General features: G+C 52.6%; 11 protein-coding genes across 11 annotated transcripts; 5 read left to right on the top strand and 6 right to left on the bottom strand.

Annotated features, from left to right (window-relative positions):
* Positions 1 to 518: 518 nt before the first annotated feature.
* On the top strand, positions 519 to 2,777 carry PpBr36_08694 (uncharacterized protein; the record flags this gene model as incomplete). Its single annotated transcript, XM_029895821.1, has 4 exons — positions 519 to 789; positions 867 to 1,959; positions 2,018 to 2,279; positions 2,352 to 2,777. 4 exons carry the CDS (start codon positions 519 to 521, stop codon positions 2,775 to 2,777), a joined length of 2,052 nt encoding a protein of 683 aa, XP_029746986.1.
* Positions 2,778 to 4,002: 1,225 nt separating this feature from the next.
* On the top strand, positions 4,003 to 5,874 carry PpBr36_08692 (uncharacterized protein; the record flags this gene model as incomplete). The annotated part of the gene is made up of 1 exon (XM_029895820.1): positions 4,003 to 5,874. The coding sequence occupies one exon, from the start codon at positions 4,003 to 4,005 to the stop codon at positions 5,872 to 5,874; it is 1,872 nt and encodes a 623-aa protein (XP_029746980.1).
* A 473-nt stretch (positions 5,875 to 6,347) lies between these two features.
* On the bottom strand, positions 6,348 to 7,284 carry PpBr36_08691 (uncharacterized protein; the record flags this gene model as incomplete). Its single annotated transcript, XM_029895819.1, has 2 exons — positions 6,348 to 6,467; positions 6,547 to 7,284. 2 exons carry the CDS (start codon positions 7,282 to 7,284, stop codon positions 6,348 to 6,350), a joined length of 858 nt encoding a protein of 285 aa, XP_029746981.1.
* Positions 7,285 to 8,195: 911 nt separating this feature from the next.
* Positions 8,196 to 9,531, top strand: PpBr36_08690 (uncharacterized protein; the record flags this gene model as incomplete). The annotated part of the gene is made up of 3 exons (XM_029895818.1): positions 8,196 to 8,291; positions 8,368 to 9,333; positions 9,406 to 9,531. The coding sequence occupies 3 exons, from the start codon at positions 8,196 to 8,198 to the stop codon at positions 9,529 to 9,531; spliced, it is 1,188 nt and encodes a 395-aa protein (XP_029746982.1).
* A 375-nt stretch (positions 9,532 to 9,906) lies between these two features.
* Positions 9,907 to 10,828, bottom strand: PpBr36_08689 (uncharacterized protein; the record flags this gene model as incomplete). Its single annotated transcript, XM_029895817.1, has 2 exons — positions 9,907 to 10,134; positions 10,235 to 10,828. 2 exons carry the CDS (start codon positions 10,826 to 10,828, stop codon positions 9,907 to 9,909), a joined length of 822 nt encoding a protein of 273 aa, XP_029747558.1.
* Positions 10,829 to 11,312: 484 nt separating this feature from the next.
* On the top strand, positions 11,313 to 13,234 carry PpBr36_08688 (uncharacterized protein; the record flags this gene model as incomplete). Its single annotated transcript, XM_029895816.1, has 6 exons — positions 11,313 to 11,349; positions 11,518 to 11,562; positions 11,675 to 11,883; positions 11,948 to 12,058; positions 12,182 to 12,452; positions 12,516 to 13,234. 6 exons carry the CDS (start codon positions 11,313 to 11,315, stop codon positions 13,232 to 13,234), a joined length of 1,392 nt encoding a protein of 463 aa, XP_029747557.1.
* Positions 13,235 to 13,461: 227 nt separating this feature from the next.
* Positions 13,462 to 14,186, bottom strand: PpBr36_08687 (uncharacterized protein; the record flags this gene model as incomplete). Its single annotated transcript, XM_029895815.1, has 3 exons — positions 13,462 to 13,676; positions 13,761 to 13,872; positions 13,956 to 14,186. The coding sequence occupies 3 exons, from the start codon at positions 14,184 to 14,186 to the stop codon at positions 13,462 to 13,464; spliced, it is 558 nt and encodes a 185-aa protein (XP_029747556.1).
* Positions 14,187 to 14,597: 411 nt separating this feature from the next.
* PpBr36_08686 (uncharacterized protein) lies at positions 14,598 to 15,919 on the bottom strand (the record flags this gene model as incomplete). The annotated part of the gene is made up of 2 exons (XM_029895814.1): positions 14,598 to 14,876; positions 14,972 to 15,919. 2 exons carry the CDS (start codon positions 15,917 to 15,919, stop codon positions 14,598 to 14,600), a joined length of 1,227 nt encoding a protein of 408 aa, XP_029747555.1.
* A 411-nt stretch (positions 15,920 to 16,330) lies between these two features.
* PpBr36_08685 (uncharacterized protein) lies at positions 16,331 to 18,059 on the bottom strand (the record flags this gene model as incomplete). The annotated part of the gene is made up of 2 exons (XM_029895813.1): positions 16,331 to 17,840; positions 17,914 to 18,059. 2 exons carry the CDS (start codon positions 18,057 to 18,059, stop codon positions 16,331 to 16,333), a joined length of 1,656 nt encoding a protein of 551 aa, XP_029747554.1.
* Positions 18,060 to 18,486: 427 nt separating this feature from the next.
* Positions 18,487 to 22,154, top strand: PpBr36_08684 (uncharacterized protein; the record flags this gene model as incomplete). The annotated part of the gene is made up of 2 exons (XM_029895812.1): positions 18,487 to 18,737; positions 18,800 to 22,154. 2 exons carry the CDS (start codon positions 18,487 to 18,489, stop codon positions 22,152 to 22,154), a joined length of 3,606 nt encoding a protein of 1,201 aa, XP_029747553.1.
* Positions 22,155 to 22,272: 118 nt separating this feature from the next.
* On the bottom strand, positions 22,273 to 23,076 carry PpBr36_08683 (uncharacterized protein; the record flags this gene model as incomplete). Its single annotated transcript, XM_029895811.1, has 3 exons — positions 22,273 to 22,368; positions 22,483 to 22,600; positions 22,805 to 23,076. The coding sequence occupies 3 exons, from the start codon at positions 23,074 to 23,076 to the stop codon at positions 22,273 to 22,275; spliced, it is 486 nt and encodes a 161-aa protein (XP_029747552.1).
* Between the last annotated feature and the right edge of the window lie 273 nt (positions 23,077 to 23,349).

Raw genomic sequence — 23,349 nt, 5'->3', positions numbered from 1 at the left:
AAGAATGGGGACGCCTGTTGGGTAAGTGAGTTAACGTTGCCATGAGCTTTCTAAATCCAGACGGGTTGGGGCGCAGTGAAGCTGCTTGCATTCGAATTTGTGGATGCTTGATAATACATGCTGGATACTACAGCGCGTCATTAGCAGCTGGCGGCATTGGCAACGAAGCCCGTTTCATGATTTTATTCAAACCAACTGGGTACAGTCTCCGTAGTCCCGTTAACGGTAATTATTGAAAATCCGCATTTATTTAAGCATTTTCCTACAGGGAAAAGGCGGGACGTAGACAAGCCATGATTATTTGCGAGACATCGTGCAGTGTTTTGGTGGGGCAACTCTGCCTGATCAAAGCCGCCTAAACCGTTATTGTTAGCAGTACGCTACAATCTGCGGGGCTGCTGTGGACCTTTGTTTCCCACACACGCATGCGTACCATACGAGCAGCTCCTGTGTGTCCAGCACACCCCTCACCCACTAGCTCCGCTGTCCTCCATAATTGAGCTTCCTAAGTGGCCTCGATGAATTGTACATACTTCAGGCAGCTCCTGACGTCTACGAGATCGTCCAGCTACAGCTTCATTCCGTCTTGCGCAACTCGCAGATTCGTCATCATACACCAAGATCAACGTCCATCCCGAGCAGTTGTATCTGCTCCCTCGAGCTGCCGGCAGTTCGTGCGTTGCTCAAGCTCCTCCCCTGAATCTCCATTCATCATGAAGACGGTTCAGACTTCGGACCGCCTCGCGGAGCTGCGGGGCTTGATGAGGGCGCGCAGCATAGACGTTTACAGTACGCTATCTAACGCCTCCTGCTCCGGAAGTAATAAGCTCTTTCACTGATGCGCATCCCTTTGTGACTGCCTGTAGTCGTCCCCACCGAAGACGCACACTCGTCCGAGTATATCGCGCCCTGTGATGCCCGCCGAGAGTTCATCAGTGGCTTCTCCGGTTCTGCAGGCACTGCCGTTGTGACCAACGACAAAGCCGCCCTTGCAACCGATGGCCGGTACTTTAATCAAGCTGCGACGGAGCTAGACAACAACTGGGAGCTGCTGAAGCAGGGCCAGCCCGATGTGCCTACATGGCAGGAATGGTCGGCCGACCAGGCTGCGGGGGGAAAGACGGTCGGCGTGGACCCTACCTTGCTGTCAAGCTCCGAGGCCAAGGCGCTCCAGGAGAAGATCAAGTCCAAGGGCGGCAAGGATTTGGTTGCCGTAACAGACAATCTGGTTGACTTGGTATGGGGAAGGCACAAACCCTCACGCCCGAGCAACCCCATAGCCTTCCTACCAAAGAAGTACTCTGGAAAGGATACAGAGCCCAAACTGAAGGAGCTTCGGGAGGTCCTGGAAAAGAAGAAGGTATTTGGCTTCGTAATCTCTACCTTGGACGAGATTGCCTGGCTCTTCAACCTTCGTGGCAGCGATATTCCGTATAACCCTGTCTTCTTCTCGTATGCCGTCGTCACCGCCGATAACGCTACGCTATACGTCGACGCATCGAAGCTCAGCGAGGAATCCCATGCCTATCTCAAGGATAACAAAGTTGATATCAGGCCCTACGAGAGCATATTTGAGGACTCAGAGGTATTGGCCAAAAGTCTGAAGCCTACCGAGGACCAGGGAGATGAAAGCAAGATCAAAAAGCTCGCCATTTCGAATAAGACATCGTGGGCTCTCAAGCTTGCACTTGGCGGGGATGGCTCTGTCGATGAGATCAAGAGCCCGGTCTGCGATGCCAAGGCTATCAAGAACGAGACTGAACTGGAGGGCATGAGGCAATGCCATATCCGTGATGGCGCGGCGCTCATTGAGTATTTTGCTTGGCTCGAAGACCAAGTAGCAAACAAGAAAGCCACCCTTAATGAAGTTGAGGCTGCAACCAAATTAGAAAACCTGCGGGCAAAGCACGACGACTTTGTTGGTTTATCCTTCACCACGATTTCTGCTGTGGGTGCAAAGTAAGTCTCGAGTCTCCCTAGCACTGCAGGAGACAGTAGTTGACATCACAAACTTCAGTGCTGCCGTCATTCACTACAAGCCCGAGGAGGACTCTTGCGCAACGATTGATGCCGATTCTGTCTACCTCTGTGATTCTGGGGCACAGTTCCTGGACGGCACGACCGACACCACCAGGACATTGCATTTCGGGAAGCCCTCAGCGGCTGAGAGGAAGGCATATACCTTGGTATTGAAGGGGAATATGGCTTTGGACATGGCTATATTCCCCAAAGGCACCACTGGCTTTGCACTAGACCCCTTCGCTAGACAATTCCTCTGGGTAAGCAGCGAAGAGCCAGAGAACATCAGTGGTTTATTTTGTATAGCTAGGCAGTGCTAACAAAGACCCTAGCAAGAAGGATTGGACTACCGACATGGCACCGGTCATGGCGTCGGCTCATACCTCAACGTCCACGAGGGTCCTATCGGTATAGGCACCAGAAAGCACTACGCCGAAGTCCCACTCGCGCCGGGTAATGTAACGTCCATTGAGCCCGGCTTTTACGAAGATGGCTCCTACGGCATTCGTATTGAGAACATTGCCATGGTCCGTGAGGTCGAGACTAAGCATATGTTCGGCGATAAGCCGTACCTTGGCTTCGAGCACGTCACCATGGTACCTTACTGTCGCAGACTGATTGACGAGAGCCTCTTGACGTCACGTGAGAAGCAATGGCTGAACGACTACAACAAACTGATTATTGAGAAGACGAGTGGTTTCTTCAAGGAGGACAAGTTGACCATGGCATGGCTTGAGCGCGAAACACAGCCTTTTTGAGCAGCCGGCGAAGTTCCTGCATTCTCTATGATACCATAAATATTTTTGCTAGTCGCAAGGAGGATGCATGAGGAGAATTTAGAAGTGCGCAAATGCAGATAAAGCAAACGTAACACCAAACGACAGTTTGAAAGGGGTGTTGCTGCGAAGGGCGGACAGAACCCGCGATGACTGTGCCCTTTCCTTAAGGCGCAACTGGTGCACCAAGTCTATACCATACTTCGCCGCCACCTATGGGCATATCAGTCACAACGTTCAAAGCACTATAAGATTTTGGTTTCAAGGTCAAACATACTGAGAAGGCGACTATTGTCAGGCCCATGAGCAAGACGAGGGTGCGCGAGAAAACACTGACAAATAACCCGGATAGGAAACCTACCTCGAATGAATATCGTTACTATGATGTCTCCCTTAAATACGACAATATCCCTAAAGTCACTTTTGTAAATGAGATTCAACACACCTGTCACACTACCGCCAGAGACCTGCCGAAGGACGTCCGAATTGATGAAGCCATCTTCTTCCTCGTTTTCAAACACGCCACCAGTCGCTGGCGACCAAGGTGATGCTGGCCTGCTAGAAAGCGCATCCAATCTGTAGGGTTGCATCCTGCTCCGGTATGCGAAGTGCCCAATGCCGAGCGAGGCTCCCAATGCCAGAGGAACACACCTTTGGGCCAGGGCCCGCCGGCATAACAATGCAGTGGCCATAATATCTGTTATACTTGGAAATCTGGGTTTGGAGTAAGATAATACAGAGCAGGCGTAAAGGTGTAAAGTATTCCCATGGGCTAAGTTAAAATCTCATAGGGGTACACGACATTACCAAGATGCAAGAATGTACCTGATGCTACTGCTACTGCTAGTGAAAACAATTGATGACGTCGACCACTGTGGGGAGAGTCAAAAGTTGCTGATGGTGTGGCTGAAGCTAGTGTGGGCCCGTAGCCTGTAGTGGGATGTGGCGGTGTGATTGACGCGTGAAGTCGCGTCCAATTCCTACCTCACCCGTGTTTACCCCCAGGCCCGTAGCCCACCAGTTCCTCGCACTCCTCCACATTTACCTTCAAAGTCGCTTTTTGTCACCTTCTACCGGCGAGGGCTCTGGTAGAGCCATAACACTACACACAGTGTTAGAAATCTGTTGAACGGGTTGTACATCTAGTGACATATCTGCATCTCAGCAAAAACGATACCGCCGACGCGACAACGCCGACCACAACGCAATGCCACGACCGGTACGATCTCGAGTCGCGCCGGCAGCACCGAAAGGGAATGCTGCCGGCGCAGCTCCGGCTGCTGAACCCGAACCAGCCAAGAAAGCTGCGGCAAGTCAGGTTACTCAAGTCGAAGCAGTAAGCGACACGAGCAGTGACATCTATGGACTCAGCGACCGCGAAATCGAGCGCCAAGCAATCCGGCGCGCCTCTGGCGGTACCGCCCATGCGAAACCCCAACAGGCAAAAGCTCTTGAAGAATCCAGAACCCGACGCGATGCTGCAATGAATGTTCTGGACGATCTCAGTTCGACCTCGCCATTGGAGGGGCCTTCGACTGCTAGGAAAGCCAGTTCCACTACCGTGCGCGCTAGTCGCCGGAGCTCCAGCAGGCTACGGAGGAGCGCGCCTGATGCTTCAGGGCTGGAAGTCATGGATGATTCAGAGCTTTTCGGCGGAAACTTTGACGATTTGGATATGGATATCAGCTTAGGCGAGGATTCTGTGCTGGCTGGTGGTCAGCGGTCGACCGACACGTCTTCGTTCAATGTGGGGCTTTTCAGACGAGGTCGTCCGCGTCAATCGAGCATTGTTGGCCGGGACGACGCACCTATTCGCCCCAGTAGCCGGGGTCCAAACACGCCCAGTATCAGTACGACCTTCAACATTGGGACCTTCAAGCGGCGGGCCAGGGAGCAGAGTATTCTAGGGAGTAGGCGGAAGGCTCGGCAAGAGCCAGACGAGACGGAGCCACCAGCCGACGAGGAGCGACCGGGGGACAGCGATATTGGCTCGGATGAGGAGGTAATTCCAGAAAGTGTCATTGGGTCCCCTAGTCGCAGGAGGACTCGCGGCTCCGATATAAGGGATAGAGAGCCATCGCTACCTGCTGTGGATACCAGTCCCGAAGAGGGATCTTCGCGAAAGAGAAAATCAACAGAGGGCCAGGACGGCTCATCCAAGCGGCCTGCGCGGGAGTCCATCGATGTTCCGCAAGATTCGATCGAGAGCGACTCGGAGCTCAGCTTGCCACCTCTTGATGATACACCATCCACTCCAGGCCATGACACAGCACGACGCGCAGTTGTGGATGAAGACGATGACATACTAGCACCGCCAGCTAGCAGCAGCTCATCAGATGCCAGCCCGATCAGCTGGCCGTCTCTACGAAATCTTCCTCGCAATAGACATCGCCGAGCGCTGTCGGATTCTCGTAAAACACCCGCTCCTGCCCACGGTGAAGATGTGCTGTCGGACATGTCATCTCCGCCATCGCTGACGCACTCGCCCAATTACGCCGCGGCCAAAACCAAAAATACCCGTGGGGCAGCCACCGCAAAAAATGCCCGCAAGGCCTCGCCGAAGCTTACTACCGCCGAGCTCACGGCAATGCTGCCCAAGAGGAGGCAAAGAACCGCCCGAGATGACCAGTCCGACGGGGAGTTCGACTCTACAACAGTGGCGAATGAGGCAGACGAGCTGTCCTACGTTGAGGGGTCCAGGGCACGGCGCGCGAGAAGACCTGCGGGGCCTTTGGCCGGGCCCAATGCCCCCGTCGCCCGGGCGCAGGCGACCAAAGGCCACAAAAGGCGTGCTCGGAGGACATATGGCTCCCGTGCCACCGCGGGCTCCGACAAGGAAAACCAAGATGGAGAAGGTGAAGGTGACACAATACAAGTTGCAGCCGATGAAGAGTACTGTTCAGAAGACGCATTGGCGGATGATACCTTGGATGCGACAGAAGGCCATGTCGAGCTTCCTGGCAAACTGAGCGAGGAGCTCCAGCAGGCGGCGCAAAAGTTCAAAGAGGTTGATCGGTGGGAAATGGAATTCGAAGAGGTCACGGAATCGTCATCACCCGAAGCTGCAGCTGCTCGGTGATCTGAGCGGGTATAAGCTTGCTAGGGAGCGTTTGAAGGCAGAGTCTGTCTATCTCCTTCTTTTGATAACTTCATTGCTAGTTTGCTGAGGACTTTGTATACGTACGTACACTTGATTATGGAGGGAACTTGGGATCTGTATACCCCGCGGGCTGTGGTCCTGTTGGAGTTGGGCGTACACGGAGCAGTTGCGATGTTTTTTGATGAGTGTGCGGGGTTCTGTCCACGCTCATATTCGAAGATCTCTGTATTTGTCTTTATCGAGCGAGGTCGGATTTTTACGAAAAGATGCATGTCTTGGGAACAATGAAAAGCTGTTTTGAAACCACTGTCATCTTGACTCATAACGCCTGAACGCCCACGCCTACATCAAGAAAAACGACACCCTGGGAACCGTTGAATGCAAAGTACTTAAAACAACTCTCGCAACTCTCGCCTGTTCTTTCGGTCAAGCGTAAGGATTCTTGTAAAGACTCATGAGAAGCTTGCATAGTCCACTTGATGATCTACAACACGAACATGCTCTGCTATTTGGTTTGCATCCCTGAACGCCGTGGTGATGCTATCTGGGACCAACCCTTGCAGCATGAGGCCCTGTAGTTGAATTAGTTAGTAGTCAGTTTCCCCTGGTTACTCGTACGTCCGGACTCAATGCGTGATTTCTCAAACTGACCTGCTTAACAGTGGCAAAGCTGTCCTCCTTGGCCGTGTACTCGCGAATGACCTCCTCGGTATCGAAATCGACGTAGAGCCGTGTGTCCCGCACGCGAACAACGACGTTGTCCAGCCTCATGTACAGACGTGCGAGCAGCAGCATGCGGTGCTCCATGACTCTGACCTTGACGCTGAAGATGGAGACGCCATTGTCGTCGAGCTCCGACTCGTACAGCACCACCTCGTCAAAGAACAGGATCGGATCCCGGCGCTTGAGCAGCTCGATGGGGATCTGCTTGCCGCTACCTGGGGCAAGCCTGGGAGGCTCCTCTGTGCCGCGGTAGTCGGTGCTGTAGCTCCAGTCGAAGGGGCGCACGACCTCCTTGATGCCGGCGCTCGTGTTCTCGCGCGAGCTGGACCACGCCCCGGCGTACGCGACCTGCAGCATGCCCTTGTCCGTCTTCTCGACCCTGTCCAGCGCCGCCTCGGCGGTGAAGGAGATGGTCCAGCCCGAGGGCACGTGACGCACCGAGACGAGGTTGTCGCCAAATATCATCTCGGGCACCGGGATGCCGATGCGGGCCGACATGGCGTCGATGGGCCCAGACTTGGAGATGGGGAGCTTGCGTGATGCGATCTCAAAGTTGCCCTGCCGGTGGATCTTGGTCGCCTGCGTGAGCTGGCTCGGATCCGGAAAGGGCTCGTTGGGCGAGTCCACGTGCAGCATTTTTTGCGGTTGATTTGAAGCCGTTGCCATGGTATGAGATGTACTTGTTATTTTCTCTCTTTTGGGGGGGTTTGTTGATACGCGAAAGAGGGGATTTGTTAATCAGATCTTGTATATCAGATCAGACCAGACTATTTTCGTCTCGTATATAACCTAGACAGACCGTGTCTGTTATCCTTATGCTTGATGAAGGTTCTACGTAACGTAGAGGCACTATTTGCGTTTGTCAAAGGTATGCGGGGAGCTTCCAACTGGGAATATCATGGTTGCGGGGTTAGGGTCAGTAAGCAGCTATATTTGATACAATTTATTGTTCAACTGCGAGAACCTGCTGTGACTGAATCAGATAATATCCACTACATTCGCCGATATTCTATCCCAAATGGCAAAAAGAAAGATTGAAGGATGTATCACAGTAAAAATTGACTTCGGAGCCATTGCACGACCGTCCTCTCCTAGCGAGTAACGTGCAAGTGCCGGGAATCGAGAGGCGTTTTACCGTAACCATGTGCAAGGGTGAGCATGATCCTGGTCGCTAGGCGAGGCCTAGGTCCGATGCAATATCAGCCCTGTTGCTGGGCAACCACAGCCTAACCTCCGCAGCCGCCGTAAACACTGCTGAGGAGCCCAGAAGTAACGAATCCAAGCGATTGCCGCACACTTGAAATGCTCACTTGTTCCCAATCCCCGCAACATTCAAGGAAATACATTGCTCTCCGTGCCTCTCTTTTTTTTTTTTTTTTCCATTGCGGAAATCGCGCGTTGTTCCGCGGGCCATACATTTGCATAGCCACCCAGTTTCCTGGATCGAGTCTCGGTGTTTTGGTCGATTGCATCCTGCTCTAATCAATTAACTTTCTCACATCAACGCTGTACCTCGTACATGCAAACTTGGCGAGATTCGATCTCGTGCCTCAACAAGCCGACATCAGCTCATCAAAATGGCAACAAAAGCTATTCAGCTCGAAGAGTGCTTCGAGCACCTGAACGTTAACGATGAGAACGACCCTGGTGAAAGATTGGTGCAAAAGTCCAAGGTCGGTCACTGGGCGCAAAAACGGCTGGAACTAGCCACGCCATAGCCCGTCCTGTCAATGCTGACATGCCCAGTAGATCTCCATGACCACAGCACCAATATCTCACGGCAGTTCGAGACCGAATCTGTTCAAGGTCGCCTTACAATCGCAAAGCGCAAACACAGTCACATCGGTGACACTCCCGTCCCAGGCAGCCCAAAGAAAAATGGCTCCGCCGCCCAAGAGCAGAGAACCTCCTTCACCTAGCAAACACAAAAAGGATTCAGTCTCGTCCAGCGTGGATGAGCTTGCACATGATGAAGCTGAAGCCCCGGCTCCTAGAGTACCCAAGGAATTCCACCTGGGCATGTTCGAAATTGGACGACCTCTAGGCAAGGGCAAGTTCGGCCGTGTCTACCTCGCTCGCGAGCGTACCACCGGCTTCATCTGCGCATTAAAGGTCCTGTACAAGAAGGAACTTGAGGCTGGCAGCGTCGAAAAACAGGTCCGGCGAGAAATTGAGATCCAAACAAATCTCTGCCATCCCAACATCCTGAAAATGTACGGTCATTTCCATGACAATAAGCGTATATTCCTCATCCTCGAGTTCGCAGGCAAAGGTGAACTGTATAAACACTTGCGCAAAGAAAACCGCTTCCCTGAGTGGAAGGCTGCCCAATATATCGCGCAGATGGCCAGCGCTCTTAAATATCTCCACCGGAAGCACGTCATCCACCGGGATATTAAGCCGGAGAACATCTTAGTCGGCCTTCACGGGGAGCTGAAGATTTCGGATTTTGGTTGGAGCGTACACGCTCCCAACAATCGTCGCAAGACGCTTTGCGGCACTCTCGACTATCTCCCACCAGAGATGGTGACCAAATCTGGCAACACTTATGACGAAAAGGTTGACCTATGGAGCTTGGGTGTGCTGACTTACGAGTTTGTCGTTGGCGAGGCGCCTTTTGAGGACACACCGGTCATGACTCAGAGGCGAATTGCCCGGGCCGATATGACAATCCCGTCTTTCGTTAGCCCAGAGTGCCGTGACTTGATCAAGAAGGTATGCTTCCTGTCTCTGCTCCCCAGGCTGAAATATGGGCTCGAAGCATTTGCTAACTCGCGCTCACTTTAGCTCTTGGTTATTGACCCTGTCAAAAGGCTCTCTCTTGACGCTGTTCAAAAGCACCCCTGGATCATCAAGCACTGTGTCAAGGGCGAGCGTGCCACCAACCGCGAGAAAGGCCGCGGTAGCGACTAATCGAAGTGAAGGATTGTTTTGACGACATTATGAGCGATTTTGTCTGACGTCCAAGACTGTAATCAAGCCGGCGTTGATCGGGAGTAACTGCATACGGGCAACTGGTGTTAAAGGAGTTTTGGTTTGAATTATAAAGGGGTTCTGGGGGGTTTTTTTTTTTTTTTTAAATGTGTTTGTATTGGCAGCATCAGGATTATTTTCCAGGTCCTGCTGCTTTTTCATGATTATAATCGTACATGGCGCATTCCCAAACCCTCACTGTCTAGGCCTGAATGCCTTCTCTGTTGGTATAACACATGCAACAAACGAAAGTCTTAGCGGTCAGTTACAGAAGAAAAAAAAATGAAAGAAAATTTCCAAAGCCACGCTCACGTATCATTTGTATATCTCATCAAATGGCCTGGTATCTGAGAAACAAGAGTCCCACACTTGGTTGACAACCTTGGTGGCATGCTCCGTGTCCCTGCACCGGGCACGCGCCCTTACCGACATGATAGCTCGGGAGCGTACGCAGTTCTGGAACTGTTGTGTCACTGTCCAGTTGCCTCTGTTAAACGCCTCTCTTGTCCACCTGCACTCTCCACTCAACATTGACGCACGAATCTGCAAGGAATGGGTAGATATTAGCATCCACAGCACGGATACGACACGTCGAGACGGTTGCTGAGCGTGCTTTCAGGTCATTTGTTCTCTTTATTCTTACCTCTGTGCATGCAGCGTGCCTCAGATCCTTCTCCCCAATAAAGTCCACATGCCACCTCAAGTGGTCGTAGGCGTGCACCATCTCGTGTGCCAACGTGTCCTCTAGGTGCTTCCGGTCCCGTATCGAGTTGGCGCAGACCAGGATGCCGTGCTGCGGACTGAAGCCGCCTGCCTGACCCAGTATCCTCCCGTCCTCGGTCAGCCTCGAGGGGCACCTGCGACAGACGACATTGTCGGCGTCGAGCTCGCCGCCCAGCAGCCGGATCTGGTCGCGCATGTAGCGCACGACGGGCGAGTAGCGGAACAGCCAGTCACGCTGCTCCTCGCACCGCTTGATGTCGCGCTCCTCGTTGGTCCGGTACAGGTGCTCGCGGTAGTGGAACTGGCCCTCCTTGGTCATGCTGCCCGTCAGCACCTTGAAGTAATTGATCCACTTGCTCGTCGCCGGATCGAACCCCGTCTCGGCCGGGTTGTTCTTGCGGATGTTGAGCCGCTCGCCGCCGTTGATTCGCAGCTTCACCTGGTCCGGGGTCTCTTCGGACGTCGGTGGTTTTGGGGTCGCCCCGGACGGCGTGTTGTCTTGTGGAGACGCCATTTTTTTTCGGTCTTGTCGTCGTAGACTGATTATCTATATCAAAAGTAGCAATGAATGATATTCAGTGTATCGGTTTGATATGAGCTAGAAAAAATTCAAATTGGTGTATTATCGATTGACAGTTCTAAGCATGGACTACAGTGGCTCACGCTGCCTTGTGAATGGATCTTGACGTTGTCTGATCCTTGCAAGTTTAACAAAGTCGCGCCCGGAAGTTCGCGTATGGCGGGTACGGAATCCCAGGCGGTCAGCTAGGTGAGCTTTTCTGCCTGAAACCCTTGGGGAAAAAAAGAAAAAAAAAACGGCAGGACGGACAAGGGGCATTCTACTCCGTGCGTCATTGGTGGGGTTCAGCTGGAGTAACAGTCGACTGTCATACCCTGCCCAAGGTCAATAAAGGTCGCCAAGCTGCGACATCGCTACCACAACCGCCCACTTCTCAACCACAAAACCCGCGCGCCTTTCACGGGACGACTAGAGAAAAATGGACCTGAAGGGCGCCGTCACGCAAGCCGATCCTTGTAAGACCACACTGGAGACCCTTTTAATACTCTCGTTGGGTTTCCATTAATATGTAGCTTCCATATGTATTTCGAATTTGCGGTTCCCTTGTTTGCGGACGTTTGCTTGGTGTGTCGTGGGATAAAAGCAAATCACTCACTTACTTTTCGTTGCCTCGGGTGTCGTAGCGATGAAGGCTCCGAAATCTTTGGGCACTGTGGTGATCAAGCTAGGTGAGTGGTCCTTGCGCCTCAAAATCCATGCTCATCCTTTGCATGCCCCCTGCTCTAGCTGGCGTGGGGTGAAAGATATCTCGAAAGCCGTTTACCCTATCTGTATCGATAGAGACTGACAGGAGGATAGGCACCAGCTCCATTGTCGATGAGACGACAAAAAAACCTCTTCTCTCCATCTTGACACTTATTGTAGAGACGGCCGTCAAGTTAAGGGAAGATGGACACAAGGTCGTCATCGTCTCGTCAGGTGCCATTGGCGTTGGGCTTCGTCGTATGGACATAGCCGTACGACCCAAAAAGCACATGTCAAAGTTGCAGGTTTGTATAGTCTGATGCTCATCGTGGCCGCTCAGCATTGTACTGATATTCACCCTCCACCAAGGCTTTGGCAGCAATAGGACAATGCCGCCTTATGAGTCTATGGGACAGTCTCTTTACACAATTGAGGCAGCCAATCGCACAGATTCTTCTCACCAGGAACGATATTGCTGACGTACGTATGCACTCCAGCTCCCGTCACTAATTTCCCAGGTGGACGGCTGTTAAAGCCCTGTGCACGCCTTCGTCATGGACTCGCCAGCGTCACACTGTGATGCTGATCAAATGATGGAAATAGAGGTCGAGGTACTTAAATGCCCAAAACACGTTCATGGAGCTGCTTGACATGGGTGTCATCCCCATTGTAAACGAGAACGACACCCTTGCGGTCTCGGAAATCAAGTTTGGCGACAACGACACACTATCCGCTATTACAGCAGCCATGGTTCATGCAGAAATGCTGTTCCTCATGACGGACGTAGATTGTCTATACGACAAGAATCCACGAGCTCACCCGGATGCCAAGGCTATCGAGGTGGTAGAGGATATCGGAGCCTTGTCGGCTGATGGTTAGTCCACCCCTAACTCGTCGAAAAAAAAAAGAGAGAATGTCACTAAGTGAAACTACGCAGTGTCCTCTGCTGGATCTTCTTTGGGCACCGGAGGCATGTTCACCAAGATCGTGGCAGCAAGGCTTGCCACCTCTGCGGGAGTCACCACCATCATCGCCAGGGCATCAAACCCAGGAAACATCCTCAACATTGTGAAGTGGATCGAGGCGAACCCAGCTGCCACATCGTCCAAGATCAGTGAAAACGACCACGCAGACCCTTCCAGGCCTAGCAGTGATTCGGGGGTTCAGCCTCCACTACACACACGATTCCTTCCCTCCACAGATCCAGTTAGGGACCGGTCATTCTGGATCCTCCACGGTCTCAAGCCACATGGCACAGTCTACATAGACCAAGGCGCGTACCAAGCACTGTTGGACAAGGCCGGCCTACTCCCTGTAGGCGTGGTGGATGTCGATGGGCACTTTGCACAGCAAGAAGCCGTCCGGATCGTAGTAGTAGAGAAGAAACTCGCTACGCCGACCCCTGACGGCAAGTACTGGGAAGGCTCCACCACTGAGGTTGGGCGAGCTTTGGTGAACTACTCATCGGCCGAAATAGCCAGGATTAAGGGTCACCAAAGCACAGATATCAAGGATCTGCTGGGATACGCCGACAGCGAGTACGTCGTTCACCGGGCGCATATCAGCTTCTTCAGGAGAGAAAGCAGGCCCGTTTCCCCAACTGTGGAGATTGAGACCATCACTCGGGGCATAGGGAGCTATGAGGTCGCGCACTAAATGGGGAAGACAAACGGATCATGAGCCTTGTGTACCTAACGCATATGTATGGCTGTGATGCATTTGGGACTTGACGCCTTTGGCTGCGTAATGTGGTATGGTATCTACAAAAGACGCAAATCGACACTCAACTTCGACTCCAGATTAAACAATGATTTCCTGAACGCCTATACTCCTAAGCCCAATTTTTTTTTCAAAAGGAAGGTGCCACATTCGCCTAGAATAGCTTAACCCGTAGCGAACAGGGCATCTTCGTCACGCAGGTACTCGCCACAATCGGATTGTCTGAAGCAAGTAATACCGGTAGGGTCGAGTCGTCGGGCGTCGGCGGTGCTCTTGGCGGTCAGGCCGAAACCCAGGGGAACGTCCTGCATGTTGTAGACCACAATACCCTGGTGCTCCGGGCAGTCGTCTGTCTGACGTCCTACATGAGCCTTGACGACTGAGGACAGGCGAGAAGAAAGCCCAACGTTAGCTGTATGGCCACTTGTCAACCCGCACACGAGAGATTGTAGTGTATTCATACCATTTCCACCGTAAAGGAAGGGCATCTCGCCATTTGAGCGAACCCACATCTTGTAGCGGGCGTGCTCGGAGAGGATCGGGAGGGCTGTGATGTGTAGGCGGAATTTTCCAGACTGGATAACGGTGGTTGTTAGCACAGACCCGGCACAGAGGTATTTGTTCGGGAAACTTGACACTGGGAGGGTAGAGAACAAACCTTTGTGAACTTGCCCAGGCAAGTACCGAGCGACATTAGCTTATCCCTCGCTATCGTGGTGGCCAAGTTCGCTATGCTGAGCTTGACATAGTAAACCCGATCCTTGTGGAGGCGGAAAACATAGCGGTCGCCGTCCTCCAGGGGAGCGATGAGGCTCTTGAGCGAGTTGCCGGTGTAGTTGGCCAGCTTGGCTAGTAGAGTTTGCGTCTCGGTATCTGTCAAGGGACGCATCTCGGCTGTCTTTTGTTGAGGGAATTGATTGATCTTGATGCGGTCGGCAAACCTGAAATGTCTCTCAACCGGCCGCTGTCGCGATGCGCCTTACAAAAAAAAAGTTCCTGCGAGTCGCGACCCCACGAAATTTTCGATAAGATAAGGCACCGCATCCACAGTTGAAGTTTCCACTAATACCCGCAACAACCACCCGCCGCCAGCCGAAGCCGCACAATCAGGTCCAATTCACATGCAGGGTAGGTTCGGTCTGAAAATTTATCCAAAAATTCCTGGCAAGGATTTATTTGTCCCATTCTATGCTATGCACATACTGCCCTCTATATTCCCTGGCTTGGGTATCTTTCTACTTGGTGACAAAAGAAATTTATGCACGTTATGTTGTCGAGACAGAAATCTAGCCTATGTAGTTTAGTTTGCTGCCAGCAGCGCTGCGGCGTCGGGTGCCGAGCTGCGATCAATTGTCCGATCGGTCATGTGGGCTTTTTGAGCCTCTTCGGCCTGCCGCCTAAGTCTCTTCTTCTTCTCATGGCTTCGGTAGCTTGCGTAGCGCATGGCGCCTAGCGATAAGAGTGTCATCAGGATAAGTCCTAGGACACCTCTCCGTATCAGGACCCAACGCAGGCCCTCGATGTCGGATTTTGCGTCACTGTTGAGCGTGACACTGATTTTGTAGTTGATTTGCTGGATCTGCATGGGTAAATAATATTAGCGCACATTGAACTTCCTTCACCTTCCACACAGTCGCCGAACGAGCAGCTATGGGCAAAGACAGCGCCACTTACAGCACTTTCGGCTGCTTTTTGCTCCTCTCGCACAGCCATCCTCCTGTCGTTGAACATTCCCTTGACGTTGTCGTTCAGTGTCAGAAGCTCCTGGTTGAGCGACTGAGTCAGGATATCCACCTCGTGCTGCACATGTGTCCTTTGCTGGCGAATCTGCTCGTCATTGATCCGCCGCATGTTCCGGAGCTCCACGCTCAGTTCAGAGCAGGCTGCGCGGAACAGGTATGTCTCGTTATCCATGTCGCTGCGGCTGTATAGCCCATCCTTGGCCTGACCCAGATTCTGCGCCAACAACCCACGCACTGCCTTCATCGCCGTGATGGCCTGCTCCTGCGTGTAGCCGCCCTCCTCGAGCCGCTTAACGAGAGAATACGTGTCGAAGTGATGCACATACGGAGCCGGCTTGAGGTGCGGGTGCTGTCTCTGCATCATCTCCGGACTGCCCATGTGTAGTATCGTCTCCATCGGTCCACTAGACCGGGCTTTCTTGAGCTCTCCAGCACTGTCTTCGGCACCAGGCGGAGGAGGAGGCGGTGCGGTCGGGGCCGAAAGCTCGATCACTGGGGGGATGTCCGTCGCGCTACCTGCGGGGGCATTTTTGGGGCTCTCGGCTGCAGTGGCCTCTGTCGGAGAAGCAGCCTTTGTACGGCCAGACTTGGACGTCTTGGACTGCGGGTCAGACTGTGCAGCCGACTTGGCGGTATCGGCTTTGTTGTCGCCGGTTAATGGCTGCGGCTCAACAGCCTTGCCGTGTCGCGCAATATAGGTAGCTCGCTTGGGCGACGTTGCCCTCGCATAATTTGCGGTCTGTTGGCATCTGATAGGGCGCCAGGGCTCACGCGCTGCCCTGCGACGGGTGAGGTGCGTGGCAGCTTGAGTTGCCGACTCGCCGAAACGAGGGGAGCGGAACAGGTGCGGGTAAAGAAACGTCAACCTAGCAGTTGACATCACGGACGCCGGCTAACAGTTCATGAGGCTAACAAGCAAACTTCGACATGAAATGATACGCAGTAAGTAGTCTAAAAAATATCGGGACTGCGCAAGGCTCTTTAAACGTTGTTTGACGAGAAACTGAGGATGGATTGGTCAATAAAGAAGGTTCAGCAGGTTGGCACAACCTGAAGTCCTGAAACCGGTAGGTGGGCATTCATCAATTGACTCAGGCCGATGTCGTCAAGGGTTAGGGGTGCCAAGAAATGGCACTCTATGTCATAATGCCCCCCTGGACCTCAATGATACTCCACTGCCATTCAAGTACAGTATGTCATTCCTTTGGATGGCATTTTGGGTGCATTGAGATAATAAGCTCGTCTCAAAAATCACAGTGCGTCCAGATACGAATTTGTATTCATGGAATTTTTATGCATTGGATGCCTTTTGCCTTTCCATGGCTTGCAACACATCAGCTGCACTGTTAACGTCTCCCTTACGCTTCTTCCCACCTCTTTTCCGTTTTGCCTTAGCACCACCTGGTTCATCATCTTCCCCATCGTTGCCCCATGCAGAGAGCTTTATGTCCCTTTCTTCCAGGTCTTCTTCGTCAGCCATCCTGCTGGTGCCGAAACCCATGTCCATATCCTCCGCATCTCGTGTGCTTTCTCTTAGCATTTTCTTCAAGCGCTCTTCTCTCTCTGCCTTCTGCTTCTCTTCCTCCGACTTGGCCTCGGCGTTGAGACTCTTTGCCTTCCTGAGCGCTGCAAGAACCGCTGGATCGTTTGCAGCCGATGTTTTACGAGACTCCTCCGATACAAGACCAGTCTTGGAACCCTTGAACCAGTCTTTTCGAGCCACCGGTGCTGCTGTAGTGGCCGGCTGTGGTCGATCTGCTGGCTGACTTGTCTCTTTGCTGACAGATATTGAGGCCATCTCCGCTCCAACTTCCTCATCTTTCAGTCGCTTGCTCGGTCTTTCTTCAGAAACGATGCCCTCCTCGTCGGAGCTGTCATCGGAGTCTGATTCCATACCCGCAAGTGGATTGTAGTCGCCCACGTCGTTGAATATATCGTCATCTTCCTCCGCCGCCGCTGCCTTCTTTTGTTCAGCTTCCTCCTGTTTCTTCCTATATATCTCGGGGACCTCCATCCCAAGAACTTCGGCATTCTTATCAGGGACAAATGCTGCCTTTTCCTCCAATTCATCCGCGGCCAGTTTTCTGACTTTGCGTTTCTCGTGACCATCCTCATCGACAATGATCATGACCTCTCGGCCTTTGCTGTCACGCTCAAACCTCGTTCCCGGGGCCTTTTGCGCTCCAATTTTCTTGAACCTGTTTCCAAGCGCTTGTTCCTCTTTGGCCTTGGCAGCCTCCCTTGCCGCCTTGAGCTCGGCCAAGATCTGGTCTCTTGAACGCTTTCCACCCGGTACAACGGGCTTGGTTGCAAACTGACCCTTCTTCTTGGTTTTCTCCTTGGTGATTGCTTGTACCTCTGCACCTTCTATCTGTTCCAAAGCATCATCGAAGCCGTCTTCCCCATCCCCTTCCTGTGGAAACTCATCCTCCTTTGCATCAGCAGATGGTGGCCTTTCATCATCGGCTGTGCTTTCACCCTTGCGAGCCTTGGCTAAAAGCTCGAAGTCGAGACCCTTGGGGCGGCCATCGCTTTCGGCGAGGATCTTTTTACGTCTAGCTTCGTACTCTTCCTCGTCAATCTCCTTGGAGTCGCGTAGCTTCTCAGTCGCCTTGAGCTTTGCATCGCGCTCGGCATCTGCATCATCGCCATTCCTGAGCCTGGCCCTGTCGACGTAGCCCTCGGCAAGCCTGCTTCCCTTGGGCGCTGAAGTGCGAAATCGCTTCTGTTTCTGGGTTGCCTGGTCACGCTCGGCGAGCTGCTTCGCAAACAAATTATGACTACTTGTGCCCAAAGATCGCCTGGTGAGGGCAGCAAAATTTAGTAAGTACAAGTCTGACAGCGCTGTCGATGCAACTTCGCATGTACACTTACGGCGTCATCGGAATGCTCGACTTGAGCCGCGATCCAAGGGCAGACGAAACTGCCGGTTTAGTGGCAGAGGGCGAATCATTCTGTCCACCAGATTTTGCCTTTTCAGCGTTGGCCCCGATCAACCTCCGAAATTGATCGTTGTTCATGTTGGCGACGACATGGTTGACAAATCAAGTCCGGGGTCCAGGAGTTGAGATGAGGTGCATTGCATCACAGCGCGTATAGTGGATCGTTTGTCGTGACAGAATGGAGATCTTTCACGTGATAGCGCATTTAGGCATGCGCTGTAATACGCGATTTGGGGAAGCCTAGCGGGCGGCCGACAGTGTAAAATGACGTCTTGCCACTCAACGCGTCTTTCTCAATTTCACAATCAACTTATCCCACGGCATTCATATCACTTTGCGCCAAAGAAGATTCAGAATGTTAATTCTAGGCATTGGCGTTAAATCACTTACGGACTCTTGAATTTTGATGCACTGAAACTCACTATGAATTTTCCGATGCCCTTTCCATATTTTTTCGCCGTCCTAGCTGCAATTTGACGCGTCCGCGCAAGTCGCTCTCGCAACCATGGGGGACCGCCTCGAAAAGAATTCGGCCGCCGTGCGGAAGCGCATCGAAGATCACACCTTCACCGACGAGACCGGGGAAGAGTACGATGCCAGTGCCTTTGGAGGCTTCAGCGACTACTTTAGGCGCAAAAAAATTAAGTTGCAAAACCTTGATGCTGAGCTGCGAGCAAACGCGTCTCCCGGCAAGCCGCAGATCTTCAAGGGCGTCGTCGCCCACGTCATGGGATACACTCAGCCATCCTTACAAGTGTAGGCGTGATAACAAGTCCCCTGTATCGTTCGAATTGCGCGGTGCTGACAGCGCTGGCTAGTCTGCACAAGGAGCTGGTGCAACACGGTGCCGGATTTCTTCAGTACCTGGACTCCAAGACATGTGCTACACATATCATCGCATCGGCTCTGCCGCCCAAAAAGGTTGTCGACTACAACAAGTATCGCATGGTGAAGCCCCAGTGGGTTGTGGACTCCATCAGTGCTGGGAAACTGCTACCATGGACCGACTACCGCGTCTTCGACGAGGGTCCGGCGCAAAAGACGCTGAAATTCGACAGTGGCAAGATGTCTGCTGAGAAAAGCCAGCAGTCCAGTCTTGGATATAGAGAACAGACCCAAAACAGCTTCTACACAAAACAACTGCAGAAGCAAGCGGAGCTTCATTCGACTGCTGGTTCATCCCCTTTTCGCTTCATGGGCACCACGAATCAAAATTCCACCCCCTTGGAATCTGGTGACAGTGTTGAGTCAAAAACAAGCAAACCAGCAACCGCTGTATATGATGATCTAGACGAAATGTCCGAGGTCCCCCAGGAACGCGCGACCACGCCGACGTCGCCAACGCCAGCCGGCAAAGAGAATATCAAGGAATTCCCACGTGAGGGTTCTTTGCCGATGGCCAATGCTAAAAATAAACCAATGGCTCCTCCTGCTCCCAGACCAAAAGATCCGGATCATCCGAGAGGAGAGGTAGATGAAGCACGTGGCGATTCAAGGGCCATGACCTCTGAGGAGCACAATGCATTGCTACTAAAGGACCCCAAGATATGGAAATCTTCCACAGCAAATCCGGACTTCCTGAAGCAATTTTACTCCGAAAGTCGTCTCCATCATCTTTCAACCTGGAAGGCAGAGCTCAAGTCCAAGATGCAAAAGATGGCTGCTGAGAAAGGTCCAGCGCAAAAGCCGATTAAGCACAAGCATGGGTCACGCCGCTACATCATGCATGTGGACTTTGACAGCTTTTTCTGCGCCGTGTCGCTGAAAAGTGCACCGGACTACATTGGCAAGCCTGCCGTTGTCGCTCATGGGACTGGTACAGGCTCAGAAATTGCTTCTTGTAATTACCCTGCTCGAGAATTTGGGATCAAGAATGGCATGTGGATGAAACGTGCCCTGGAACTGTGTCCCACGATCAAGGTTTTGCCGTACGACTTTCCAGCCTATGAGGATGCCAGCAGGCTCTTCTACGAAGCAATACTCGAGGTTGGTGGCATTGTGCAGAGTGTCAGTGTTGACGAGGCACTGATAGACATAAGCAGCCTTGTTTTGGAGGCAGCGGCATCAAGCGGGGTTGGCGTGGAGGAAGGCAGCGTGTGGAGAGAACAGGAGAAGGCCAACGAGCTTGCGACGAATCTGCGGGCCGAAATCAAACGCAGGACGGGTTGTAATGTGTCGATTGGCATGGGACCGAATATCCTGATGGCTAAAGTCGCACTCAGGAAAGCAAAGCCGGCCGGTCAATATCAGGTAAAGCCAGAAGAGGTTTTGGACATGCTGAGTGATTTAAAGGTTGAAGACCTACCCGGTGTTGCGTACAGTATCAAGAACAAACTTGAAGAAGTGGGCGTCAGGTTGGTCAAGGATGTGCGGGAGCTCTCTCGTGGAAAGCTGACCACAATCCTAGGACCTAAGACAGGGGAAAGGCTTTGGGAGTACTCCAGGGGCATCGACAAAGCCGAGGTCGGAGATCAGCCTATGCGGAAGTCAGTATCGGCTGAAGTAAACTGGGGCATTCGGTTCGTTAACCAACCCGAGGCCGAAGAGTTTGTCATGAACTTGTGCAAGGAGCTGGAGAAGAGACTCCTGAACGAGGGAGTCAAGGGCAAGAGCTTTACTATGAAGATTATGCGTCGCTCACTCGACTCTCCCCTGGATCCGCCAAAGCACCTAGGCCATGGAAAGTGCGACGTCTTCAACAAGTCAGTGGCCTTTGGAATTGCCACCTACAGTGCTGACTTCATCGGCAAAGAAGCTGTTTCAATCCTGAGGAGCTACAACTTTGCGCCCGGTGATCTCCGAGGCCTGGGCGTGCATCTGAGTCGATTAGAGCCCATCAAAGGGCCTGCTGCCGGTGTACCAGAGAGCAGCCAGAAAACCTTGTCTTTTGGGGCATTTACGAGAGCTTCAAATAGTAAGAAGTCGAAGCAGGAAACTATTGAAGATGACGGCAGGATTGGCGGTAGGAGATCTTCCTCAGGCCACGAGATGCAAGACGATCCCATCTCGGTAGACCCGTTGACGCCTCGGAAGCCAAAAGCGAGCCCAATGCACCCTGCAGTTGCGCTTACTATGGCAAGAGAGGCTGACACTCAGGCCAGAACGCCATTGAATGTCTACGGGACGCAGTTCATCCTACCTACACAACCTGACCCTGAGGTCATGGCCGCATTGCCTCACGATATCCGCACGAAGCTGATGGCGCAGCAGAAGCGAGCCGCTCCACCGGGTGCAAGGGAAGGATCGCCTGCTTCAAGGCCCAGGTCGAGAATACCAAGTCCTGCATTGCGAGATGACACGATCCCTTCTGACATAGATCCGGAGGTGTTTGCAGGTTTGCCTGAAGATATGAAGGCGGAGGTTCTTGCATCATATGGTCGGAGAAGCGGTGGTGGCGGACAATCAGTGTTGCCCCAATCTCCTCGCAAGGACAGAGTGATCAACAGGCCACGTCCACGCACGACCCCAACGAAACGTGGCGGCATACGAGGGATGCTTGGCCGGGCGCGCGAACGACAACATGATGCCGAGGTCGGATTGCAACAAACAAACCTATTCACGGGACCGAGACGACATGTAGAGGAGGCAATAAATGCAGCAGAGTCAGCAGCGCAAACAGGACATAACATTGTCACAGAGCCCGAGGAAGTGCTTGACCAGGAGGTCCTGGCCGCATTACCTTTGGAAGTCCGGAGGGAGATCATGGCTGAACAGCGCCGCCGCCGATTGGCTCAGCAGGGTAGCCTAGATGTGCAGGCACCACCGCTGCGGCGGCGCGAGGCGGTGAGATCCGAGGGTGTGGTTGATTCGCAGACGAGACTGCAATTCCCCAACAAGCCGGCACGGGCATCGTTTACCAAGCAAAACCTCACTTCGCTGCCGAGAATCAAAGACATGCTGCAGCTCTGGCACCGGGATACGGTTCGCACCGGACCACATCTACGGGACACAGAGGTGCTCGAGACATACCTACGGAAGGTCATACGCGAGGAGCGAAATCTGGAGAAGGCACAGGTACTTGTTGCATGGCTGGACTGGTTGGTGGAAGAGCAGCAGGACGGGGACAGCGCAGGGAAAGGCAAGAAACAATGGCAAGCTGCCGTTGAGCGTATCAAGGGTGTTGTACAAGGAGCTCTGGCAGAGAGAGGGCTGGGACCTATGGACTTGAGTTGAGTGTGGCCCAATGAAGGTGTCACGAGATACCACTTGAATAATGTGTTACGATATCACGACAAATAGCAGGTCTTTTTTTTTTTTTCAAGGCTACCTGACATACAATCATATTTTGATCTCATGACATGGCGATTATACCAACCGCCACAGCCGTGATTCCAGCAACGAACATTGTTGGACTAACTGCTACTTTTGGAGCGCCCGACACATAGACCTGGACATGACGAACGCGTAAGATTGGGTTCAAAGTAGGCTGACTGGCAATGTTGACCAGATGATGACGGACAGGGTATCTTGAACATAGAACACAGGCAGGAACATCACTCACAGAAAGTTTCAACGGCCCCCCACAGGCGATACTGGCGTTACCATCACAAGCCGTGTTGCACTGGTCATCGTCGACCTTGGCGGAGAGACCGGACAGGATGTTTCCGCACCAGCACTCTCTTTGGATCAGCATCAGCAATCACATTATAAATGTAGTAGATTTGTCTCTGAAATCGGGCCACCTCATGTTTCCACTCCAAGACAAAGCACAACAAAAAAAAAAAAAAAAAAAAAAAAAGAAAAACTCCCCTCACCCATCAAATTATACAATATGGGCAGGGAGGTAAGGGAGGTGAAAACCAAAGGGGGGAAACAACTCATACCGTGAAAACTCGACCCCTGCAAACTTGTACACGGTGCCGTCCGACCCGCAAAAGTCGAGGCACGACTGCACCGTCATGGACCCCGGCGACGTCTTGTGCTTGCCGTCGATGGCGCGTTGGGAGCCCGAGGTGCCCGGCAGGCCCGTCGTCTCATTGTAGCAGCCGTGGTATTTGTACGTGGACGAGGACGGCGGCGAGAAGACGGTCAGGTCTTGGGCTGCGCCGACCTGGCAGAGCGCGATCAGTAGTAGAGGTAGTAGTTGGGGGAGCATTTTTTGCATGTTCTTCTGATGTGATTTTTTTTTTTTCCCCCTCTCTCTGCTTTACTTTAAGACGCTTCCGCTCTTCATGTGGCCGTACTGGGAAATTTTCATCGGATTTGCTTCCCCAAGTTTTCCTTTCGTAAAAAAAGAGGCTGAAAAGGGCGCAAATTTCAATTTGGCATCCTTTGGGCCCCGGGAGATAAGCATCAAGCCTTGGCGAAACGAGCTGACAAGGACCTGCTGAATGAGCCTAAAGCCTACACATGGATCGACCAACAAGTA

This window comes from Pyricularia pennisetigena, chromosome 5 (genome assembly GCF_004337985.1).
Source record: "Pyricularia pennisetigena strain Br36 chromosome 5, whole genome shotgun sequence".
NCBI lineage: Eukaryota > Fungi > Ascomycota > Sordariomycetes > Magnaporthales > Pyriculariaceae > Pyricularia > Pyricularia pennisetigena.
Note: the sequence above shows the minus strand (reverse complement) of the source record. Positions and strands in the feature narration are given on the sequence as shown.